This window comes from Oryza brachyantha, chromosome 6 (genome assembly GCF_000231095.2).
Source record: "Oryza brachyantha chromosome 6, ObraRS2, whole genome shotgun sequence".
NCBI lineage: Eukaryota > Viridiplantae > Streptophyta > Magnoliopsida > Poales > Poaceae > Oryza > Oryza brachyantha.
The window spans coordinates 17,627,451-17,638,144 of NC_023168.2; the positions used below are offsets into that span (position 1 = coordinate 17,627,451).

The 10,694-nt window shown below is 41.1% G+C and overlaps 1 protein-coding gene across 6 annotated transcripts; it reads right to left on the reverse strand.

Annotated features, from left to right (window-relative positions):
* Positions 1 to 205: 205 nt before the first annotated feature.
* LOC102703979 (cytosolic sulfotransferase 8-like) lies at positions 206 to 9,048 on the reverse strand. Of its 6 annotated transcripts, XR_001550488.2 has the most exons (3): positions 8,056 to 9,048; positions 3,214 to 3,304; positions 206 to 571 (listed from the first exon to the last, which is right to left on the reverse strand). XR_001550488.2 is itself a non-coding variant. In XM_015838393.1 (2 exons), exons 1-2 carry the CDS (start codon positions 9,026 to 9,028, stop codon positions 4,354 to 4,356), a joined length of 1,035 nt encoding a protein of 344 aa, XP_015693879.1. In that variant the 5' UTR covers positions 9,029 to 9,048; the 3' UTR covers positions 4,318 to 4,353. The 6 variants fall into 6 exon arrangements, 5 of the variants coding, with proteins under 5 accessions (XP_015693879.1, XP_015693880.1, XP_015693882.1 ...); XM_015838393.1 differs by lacking the exons at positions 206 to 571; positions 3,214 to 3,304 and adding an exon at positions 4,318 to 4,415; XM_015838394.1 differs by lacking the exons at positions 206 to 571; positions 3,214 to 3,304 and adding an exon at positions 4,336 to 4,520.
* Positions 9,049 to 10,694: the final 1,646 nt, after the last annotated feature.

Below are 10,694 nucleotides of genomic sequence, written 5' to 3' on the forward strand. Positions count from 1 at the left end.
TGGTTACACCGGTCCAGAGGTCATAACGGCCCCTAGGCCACACACCAGAACGTTACAGAGTTAACGCGTTTTCTCTGTCTCGCACTACTTATAGCACCAGCATATATATTATATATATTATTTTTCTACGAAAATAAATACTTGTCTATAGTATCTGTATCATAGATGCACGTATCTAGCCGTCGCCATAATACAGCTTTCGAAGGTTATTACACTGAGAACAGCCAAGTCTAAGCTGATATATATCAACCCATGGAAAAAGCCAGCACCCGGTACTTTCAGTTCATAAAACCGGCCGCTTACTACATCTGTATGGTACAGTGCATAGTGGCAGATTATCTGCAACACTGTCATGGGCACAAGTTGGAGGGGGTCCAATGCCAAGCCCCATGCAACTTGTCTACGGAACTCGAATAGACATCTCAATTATTGGCGATCGAATGGAATGGAATGGAGATCGACACATCCATCGATCGTCTCATCTCTTCGCATCGATTCTTCCATCTTCAGAGCACAGCCCTGCACGCACATGCTCTGAATTTTGATGCTCATCAGGCACTCTCACCTTATCCTGGATCACAAAAACAAGCCAGTTACATACAGCATTTGCATCCGTTTCCTTTCCCGGGGACCGATTACTCGAGGTCCAGTTTGATTTAGATGGTTGATCCGATTATGTGCTCAATTATAGGAATGAATGTTGAGAAATTTTATGGTATTTGAGAAAATATCGAGAGGTATCGAAACTTTAGTGTTCAATTACCTGGACGAATTTAATGTTTAAAAACAATAATCTTTTAATAAATAGAAGAAAGTTTCTAGGAAACGTATAATTTTTTTTGATGAATAAATGCATGCTTGGCCTAGGTCTAAGAATCTGCCATGATCGAACAACCTCCCTATGTTTTTCTCGCTCTTTGGAGAAATATGCGGTAGCTTTTGTTCATACCAATTTTGATCGATCCTCAGTAAAAAATAAAAAAAGAAGATGACCATCTCTATACATGACACTTGTACCTGTCATAAGAGACAAACAAACACAACGTACGGTGTGCGTACGGTGATGCATACTACTCCTTCTATACGTACCAAAAAAAAATGCCTCCAGCCCGTTTGTCTAATCCAAGTCTTGGAACAGTTACTGTAGTGATCTCAGCCACGGCAAAGATTTGTCATGTCAAGACCGTGACATGAACGATGTACTACACTCTAGCCCTAGGGTGATTCCTTTCGTTTTTTAATAAAAAAATATACCTAAATGGTATATGTTTAAACGAAAAATAATTTGTGAATAAAATTTTTTATATACGTATTTTTAGTGATATAAAAATAAAAGTTGAAAGATAAACTTCAGGAAAAAACCCTAAAATTAGCTTTAAATTTAAGGTTAAAAGTTTTAAATTTTGACTTATAAGTATAAGCAGAGACAAAAAGATGAGAGTGTTATACTACTATGTGTTCAGTTGCTCTGAAAATTTATTCTATATATCCATTCCATGCCATGTATAATCAGACTGCACCCAAGATATTTTTCTTCTTCTCATCTTTCAACCCCTAAAAAAAACCAGAGATCTTTCTGTCATGGAAGTAGGTTTTTCATGATGCTCCAATGACCAGAATTGAAAAGAAAAAGAGAAAAAAAAAGCACACTTGATGGCGCCTTTCCGGCTTTACGATCCAGCAAGTTGAGACGACGACGAAGGGTCCTCTTATCCCGTCACGAATTCTCGCGTGGTCGCGTGACTCATCGTCCACCCACCCATCGACGGAGGCGTATGCAATTTTGACATTTCGATCATTTTTAAAAAAATATTTATAGATAGATTTTTAAAAAATAATGAACCTTTTTAAACCCACCAATATTATTGGCGTCAGTCCTTGTCCTCTGATCATATCGTAACATGACGAACGACGCCAACGATATTAACATCGTTCTATTCGTGATGGCGGCAATGATATTAACATGGTTAAAAAGATTCATTAATCTTTTAGATGTATATTTATAAAATAAGTTAAAAAAAAATCAAAATGTCAATTTCAGGGCGTTGCTACGTTGCGGTGCTGTGCGGCCCAAACGGCAGCGTCTTTTCGATGTGGGAGGTTTCAGATAACCTTAGCGAGCTCTAAAGCTGAATTTTTTTTGCACATATATATAAACATATGTGCTTTGCTTATCACAGTGGAGAAGTTGATTCCCTGCTTTGTTTTTTTTGGGTGATTTTGGCGGCGATCTTTGAGATATATATTACGACCGATCTCTGTCGGCAGATAGATTAGTCCGGTAACGATTTAGGTATGTTTGGGGAATAAATAAAGCGAGGAGCACTAGGCTAGGCTGCTAGCTTTATGGAAGTGTGTTTATAGTGTGGGTGATTAATTAGGAGCTATAGGTTTAGGTGATTTGATTAGTTAATAATTAGTTGGGGCCAGGTGGGGTGCAGACATATATCCATCTGGTGTGATGTGTGATATGTATGCATCATGCTTTGCTTGTGTGGTCGTATTAATCAGTTGCTTATCAGTGTTTCTTTTTTGTGTGGTGAAAAAAAAAAGTTGGCTCATCAATCTTTGGGTTGTACTAGTGCTTTTGTTTTGATTGATGGGGTACGTGTTAAACCCTCTGCTGGTTTGTGATTTACAGGGTCAGGTTGTGACTGTAACGTTTTTCGGCATACGGTGATGGGTTAACGATATATTTATAAATAAAAAATAATTTATAAATAAAACATTTAATATACATCGTTAGCTTTTGCTTAAATATACTAGTGCTAATCTAATATTAGTTCTAGTCATAATCCTAGTATTAGTCCTATTTCTAGCACAACTTTAGATAATATCTATAAATATAAGCACCCTTGTACATATTATCTCATATCGCCGTTATTAGTGATTTGTTTCCCGTGATTTTTTCCTCTTCATATTGGAGGGTTTTTCCACATTAAATCCGATCTCTTGATCTATTATCCGTAACCAGTGGTATCAGAGCATATAATAGAAAATAAACTATGTTAAGAGAACTCTAAATCTACCTAGATTTTTGGCTTACAAGCATGAGCTTACTTGTTGTGGTCGTGGAGGAAATTTTTGACAGTAAAATGAGAGTATTATGTTCAACTTTGCGAATCTGCGATCGATCGTTCAGTAGACTAATCAACGTCAGGACTTCTTGCTTAGATAAAAGAAAAATTGAAATAAAAGTTGGCCTGTCCCAACCTGAATGGATCGTAGCCCGGCCCACAATAGTCCATCATCCTGGCCTCATCATTCAGCCCATCTTTTCTTGTTCACAGTTCACAACTCCTCGCTGCAAATACATAGAATTTTTTGAATTTTGAATTTTATTTATTAAATAATTTACCAATTTAATTTTGCATTTCAAAAAATCACAAACTAACCTCCTGCCGTCCTCTAGGAGGACGGAAAGGTGACGTGCTGTCACTCGGTCGCAATGAACGGTCCGAAACGGCGGCACAGCTTAGGGAGGAAAGGCCTAAATGCAAAATTTGCAATGACGCATAGGAATTTTTCTATTAAAACGAGAATTTTTTATCGAACTGCGATTAGATATGTATATGTACAACATATATAATTATTTGATCACAATTACTATCATAGGTCAGTGGTCATTGACCCACTCTTCTATCCAAGAGACCAAAGTCAAGTCTCGATAGCAGCATATTTTATTTGATTTTTTCTCGGGCTGGCAAAAATAGGAAAAAATATGCTCTACCTTGGGTCTCTTAAATAGAAGAGAGAGACAAGGAACTATTTGGGATATAATAATTTTATTTGATTTTTTCTCGGGCTGACAAAAATAGGAAAAAATATGCTCTACCTTGGGTCTCTTAAATAGAAGAGAGAGAGCCAAGGAACTATTTGGGATATAATAATTTTATTTGATTTTTTCTCGGGCGGGCAAAAATAGGAAAAAAATATGCTCTACCTTGGGTCTCTTAAATAGAAGAGAGACAACCAAGGAACTATTTGGGATATAATAATTACATACTTTATATATATACGTATCTAACCGCGGTTCAATCGAAAAATTACCGGGTAGCACGACAAATTTTATATTTAGGTTCTTGCCGTTCTTACAAAGGGTGGAAAGGGCCTCAAAACAAAATTTGCCGTGCCGCCGTTTCCGGCCGTTCGTCCCGACTGAGTGGCCGTTTGCCACGTCACCTTTCCGCCCTCCCAGAGAGCGGGCAGGAGGTTAGTTTTGTAATTTTTTAAAATGCAAAATTAAATTTATAAATTATTTAATAAATAAAATTAAAAATTCCAAAAATTCCAAATACATAGCATGTCTGCAGCAATTTCATTCAAAATGTACACCAGGCGATCGTATTCATTTCAATATCTGGATTTTGTCGTTGCAAGTCTTGTATACAGTTCACAACTCTTCGTCTTTTTCTCTGTCCATTGAAAGAGGAATATACAACGGTAAATGCTAATAGCACAGTTGCTTTTAACAGACACAAATTTTGTTCAAGCACAAGTTATCCTCCTCCTAATCCTCACTGAAAATGCATGAATAATAGAACTATGTGAGAGGACATTAACATATGCGTGAAAGCACATGCATGAACATGACTTTTAGTTCATCTCTGAACATTGTGGATAGCGTAGATACATTTGCTAAATGTCTTACGAAGAGCTCGCGATTCTGTCCCTAGTATCCTCTCCAATAATCAACAGTTCAACACTAACACTGAAATAAAAAAACAATTGGATGAGACTGGAGGAAACCAATTCTATACTGATCTTATGTTTGGTTTGGGGATGAGATGTGATGGGTTGGACCGATTCATGTTTTGCTATGAGATATATATCCGTTTGGTATGAAATAATTGTGTTTTTTAAGAGACTAGTAAAAGGGTCGTGTGCTTCAACGAAAAAAACTAAAATAAAAATAAATATTACATGCTTATGGTTCAATGTTTGTGATATAGTTTCTTTCAAGGAAACATATTATTTAATTGGACCTATCAGGTAACTTGTTTAAAATAGTCCATTTCTTGTCCACCAGCTTTAACATCAGCTAATGTTTTGTATAAAAGAAAAAAAAAACTTTCTCACATCATACTAAAATGGGTCTAGTGGTATAGCACCTTTTTCGTAAATAATTTTCATATTCTATCCAGTTTTTGAGTCTTCGATCTGTTCACCGTGACCTCACTGGTTTGAGTTTTATTCACAAATTATTTTAGATCGTTATTAACACATATATAAAAGTTTTATTTATAAATTATTTTTTATTTATAAATATGTTATTTTCCAAAAAAATAAAATAAAAAGATGGCCCAATAAACTAAGTGCGGTAGCGGCATAATATGTGGGGGTTGCTCAACGGAAGAGAGGTGGTGGCACACCAAACTACGGGTGGAGCCACCGGGTATGCTAAGTATGCCCTGGCATACCATGCACTTTATGCTCGATATATATTAGTGTATATATGTATTTGAAAAAAGTTCACCTGAATATGAATACGTGTATCTTAGTGCATATACATTAAATCATGTTGCTGATTTTATACTTATTATTGATTTACTTAAATAGATTTATCGACTTGTATACTATTATTTTTGGACGGACATACCGGCCCTTAGTTAAAATATTAGATTCGCCACTTGACCAAACCTTAGCGGAAGAGAGTGGGAGTTAAGGAGTGCGCAATGGGAGGATGCAGTCAAATTGACCAGACTAGGATGGGATATGAGGTCTTGTTCAGTAACATTGGTGGATAATTTTAATTTTCATCGAGATCTAGAAACATGGCAAGGAGTGTCTGATGTTACTGAACAAGATAATTGCACCCATTGGATAGAGATGGTGTGAGTGAACAGAAATGCTTTACTCGAGCAATATATTTGGCTTAATGCATCCTAAGATTAGTTCACATGGCTAGCTATTGCGTTGTGCTTGGTTCACCCTAGTACAAATCACCTCATATGCATCACATCCAATAGAAGTATCTATGTATGTGAAGCATCCAATAAAAGTATTTATGGAATTGTCATGCTAGAGGATTACTCACTACAACACAATAGGTCGATAGCCCTACGTAAACGGTCAAAACGGCTCTATACAGGCGGTTGCCCGGCATGCCTAGCTCATTTCATCTAGGATAATAGGCACAATCATAGGTGGTTAGACCTAGCCAACTGGGTAGAGTAAGTATCGTAGTTGGGCCTCTTAAGCGGGCCGCTTGCGACAATACCTTTTTGCAGGCAGTCGGAGTAACATAGCTGTCTATGATAACATCTCTACACAGGTGGTTATGTATAAGCCGACCGCTGAGATAATGTTCTCGAGGGCCGCCTGCAAATGTGTCACCCTCCGTCCAATGATCGTTAGCCTTACTCCAACAAACGTTTGTTATGTCGGATTTCATGTTTAACCGGTGGATGTTTTATATTTCGAGCCTACTAGCTGAACGTATGGAGGTTATATTTGTAATATTTTGAAATAAAAATCTATTTTTGAAAATATTTTATTAAAAATATACAAAAAATAATTCGTCCAGGTGTTTCACCACCCCCTAGAGTCACCCTTGCTGTTTGGTATTTATTTCTCCCAAATTATGGTTCATTAATTATTTTGTCCGTTCGTGTGTTTATATCGTCCATGCATATGGTCACAATTTGGTTTGTTAGATATGCATATCAACAACTATAGGCGGTGACAGAAATTTCTTACCAACCGATGTCGTTTTCATAGAAAATGATATTGTTTTTGTCTCCCTTTCTAATTTATTGTAACACTCTATCGCAATTACTGCTCCATCTGTTTCACGATGTAAGACTTTCTAATCTTACATAAATTTATATGGATGCTAATGAATCTAGACATATATATAAATTATATGTATTCATCAATTGATGAATTTAGACAAGACTAAAAAGTCTTACAATTTAAAACGGAGATAGTACTAAATAGCCGGCTAGGTAAATGTAGTTAATTTGAACTATTGAGAATCGGATAGGAAACCCCATTCGGGTATATATGCCACTTGGTTTTCTGTAGTTCGCCGTGCGTTGAATCTTTAGATATGCTCCAGTGAAAATATTTTGAGGCGTTGATGAAGTTATGAATTGATTGCCATCGCCCTAACCTCCATTTGTGTGAGGCCCGTCTTTTGGGATTGTGCAAAGGTTCACTCTTTTGCAGCTCACATGGTTTCTTCCACCACCGGAGCCAAGCTTAAGCTACAGGCTTCTGCCGTCGACAACCCAGGAAAGACAAGAAAATGACTTGACTGCCTTATCATATTCTTGTTAAGTTATCTTCTGTATCCCAGTTCTGCATGCTCTACTCTAGCACTATCATCACTCATGTATGTGTATGTCTCTGAACTAACTAAATTTAATTAAATAAATACATGAGTTTTTTTTTTTAAAAAAATGTCATGTGTCTAGCTGTTGGATTGGCCGTGCAGATTGACTCGAATGGTCTGATAAGCATTTTGTTTTTCGAGAAGTCTTGCCTGGCATGTGCTGTTGTAACCGTCTATCTCCAAAATCCGGATTAGTTCGCTCTACGTATAACCAATCCATCTTCATATAGTATCCCGCTTACACTTTTATCCTCGTTTTGTGTAAAAGAGTTAACCCGAGAATACCATGGTTGGAGCACCCAAGGCTTACCAGCAGATCTTCATCACCTAAACTTCAAAGGTAATATTAAACCACCGTTACGCTTTCACTTTTGAACTATATGAGTTAAACACACACTACTAATAGACTTTAAACGAGCTAGGGTGTTACAGCTATAAAACAACTTGGTGGCGAAATCCATACTCATATAGAAGACCACGTTAAGAGAATGTTGAAGTTCAGTGGTATGCAGTACTGTTATCCATTTTCATGTTGCAGATATTTTATTATTAAAGTATTTTAAACATTTTTATATTTTTTTCATATCTGGTTGAACATAAAATTAAAAATTAACGATATCAAGTAAAAAAAATGAAGATAAAACTGAACAATAAATCATCACTTAGCAGATTGAAGAGAAAAAGGCCCATTTTCTAACAGAAGTTGATCAGACCCGAACCTCCAAATTTAGCTTCGGTGATGGCGTCGATCCTTCGCACCATCTCCGGCGACAGATGGTTCGCCCAGTCTCCAACCTGGCCACGCCGGAAGGAGGCGCTGTTCGCTACGTCGCCGACCGGAAGGCGCGTCTTGCCGCTCTTGGTGGCTTCCATGCCAGCCATGCTGTCGAACGAGCACAGCCTGACGATGGCGTCCGCCACGCCGTCGTCTTCCTCCCGCGAGCTGAAGGGGAGCCCGACGAACTCCGCCAGCCTCCGGACGTGCGCCGCCGGGTCGCGCTTCATCTCCTCGTACCTGAAGAAGAGCACCCGCTCCGGGTGCGCCAGGTGCGCGCGCCAGTAGCCGAGGACGTTCTCCCAGTACGGCCCCGACGACGTCTTGCCGTCGCAGAAGAAGTCGACGGCGGCGTCCACCGTGACGAGCTCCCTGCCGTTCCGAGCGTTGTAGCTGTTGACGAACTCCAGGAGGGAGACCAGGTTGTCCTTGGGCTCGCGGCACACGTAGACGACCTTGCAGCCCGACGCCGCCACGGCCCGCGGGAGCAGCCTCGGCTCGGGGAGCCCGTCGAGGTCCGGCAACCTGTTCGCCGCGTAGAGCTGGTACTCCAGCCAGTTGACGCACTCGTGGGGGCCGAGGGAGTTGAAAGGGTGGTCGCCGGCGGCGGCAGGGTGGTGCTCTCGCCGGTGCACCGTGGGGTAGAGCAGCGCCTTGATCCACGTCGTGCCGGACTTGGGCACGGTGGCGACGACGACGTCGGAGGGGCGTGCGGCGAAGCACGCGTCGGCGACCATTGTCCCGACGTGAGGTGAGAGGCCGCTGTACCATCCTTTCTCGTGGCGGAAGAGCTGGATGTAGGCCAAGCCCTCGCAGCCCGGCCATGACGACACCAAGTCGGTGCAACGCTGGTAAAGCAACTCGTGGGCTTTGGCATCGGCTTCCGAAGGGAAGGTTTTCATGGCGGGAGAAGCCATAGCTCTGTCTCTGCCTCTCTGGAATGAATTTTGCCAGATAGCTTCTCGTAGCAGTAGCATATATATATATATATATATATATATATACATATATATATATATATATATATATATATATATATATATTGAAGACGCTTCAGTGATTAACTACCATGCACAGCGCAGCGGATCTGACTGCACGTCAAGCGACAATGTCGGCTGGACCACGGCTATGTTTCGAGGGCATTTATAGCGCTACTGCACACGAGTAGTCTCAGCTTGTCACGCGTGAGCTGTGCTGCCATAGAGGAAAGAGAGTGTGAGGACGAGTGGTCTCAGCAAGCTTTCACATGTCTTAGAGAGGACACTCGTGGTTTCAGTAGAGTGAGAATGAAGCTAGGCTCGGGTCATGATTGAGAGGATGATTTGCCCAACCCAACCAAACCAGTCTCCACCCGGACCACCCCCATCATTGTTGACTTTGTTTGCTAGCTAGAGGTCGGTGAGAGAGAGGATGAAGCTAGGGGATGGAGGTGGGGGGACGGCAGGCGGCTAGGAGGGACGTACCCGGAGCTAGAGCATGTCGTGACCAAGCTAGAGCTGCTTTGTCTCGTCTCGTCAGTGTCGAGCCCAAACAACAGCCCCAGTGAACATCACCATATATGTGTTGTTGTCAACCTCCAAAGCGGAGTCGTTGATGCGCGAGGAGCCACACCACTGGAGTGGCCCGAGCTCTAGCTGACATCTGCGCCTCCAGAGCCAAACCACAGAAGCTACGCCACGCCGCTCGAGCTTTGCTTGGCATCCGCGCTGCCCAAGCTACGGTCTAGATTTGAGATAGTGGTTGAGGAAGGGGAAGTAGTTGGAGGTAGTTTATATTAGTTTTCTGTATCTGATGGGCTGAGTACAAAAGTTTGGACCTATTTGTAATTTGATAAAATATTAGGGGCTAACTTAAAAGGTTGAGGCTACTGATTGAAGCTCAATGTATGTTGCCATCAGCCAGTTGCTCTGCTAGGCACTCTATATTGGTTGTGGGTCCTAGAGTTTGACCGCAGAATACGAACCTCTCGAGCCACAAGTTAAGAAAAGCACTGTGTTTCCTGTGGTCTACTGGTCCGGATGGTTTCCGATGGCTATTAATGTACTTAGCCCATGCTCCAGCTCCTTTGGTTTGCAGCCGATGCTGAAAGTTATTCCTTAACTTATAAGGGTTGGCGGTGATGATGTTAAGGCCCGTGAGCATGACTATGTTCATCAGTGTGAGAAGTCATCGACCGTGTCCAAAGAAGAAAGCATTGAGAGCATTGGACCAGAAGTAAGAGGCACCGGCCAATAAAGCCTCATCTTTTTCCATTTCTGATAAAGACAGGCCAATGCAATGCCTTATGTCCAATTCCTTCCATTGAGTGCCATTAGCTTGATATACCCTAGAATGCTAGTCTCTCCATCCAGTCAAGGGACTAGGAAAATATCTAAATGACTGAGTGCAGTCAGAAGTGTTGAGTTAAGCATTTTTGAAGGGGATTCTATTGGCTTCAGAGCAAATGATTTCAGTGGGGTCTGAGTTTCCTATCGGTCCAAGAAAGTAAAATGGGTAGCTGGGACATAGGAGTTCGACAGGGCCCATCACCTCTTCGACTGCTGAGCCAGGGGGCCTTTCTAACTGCCCCTGTTCGACAGGGGG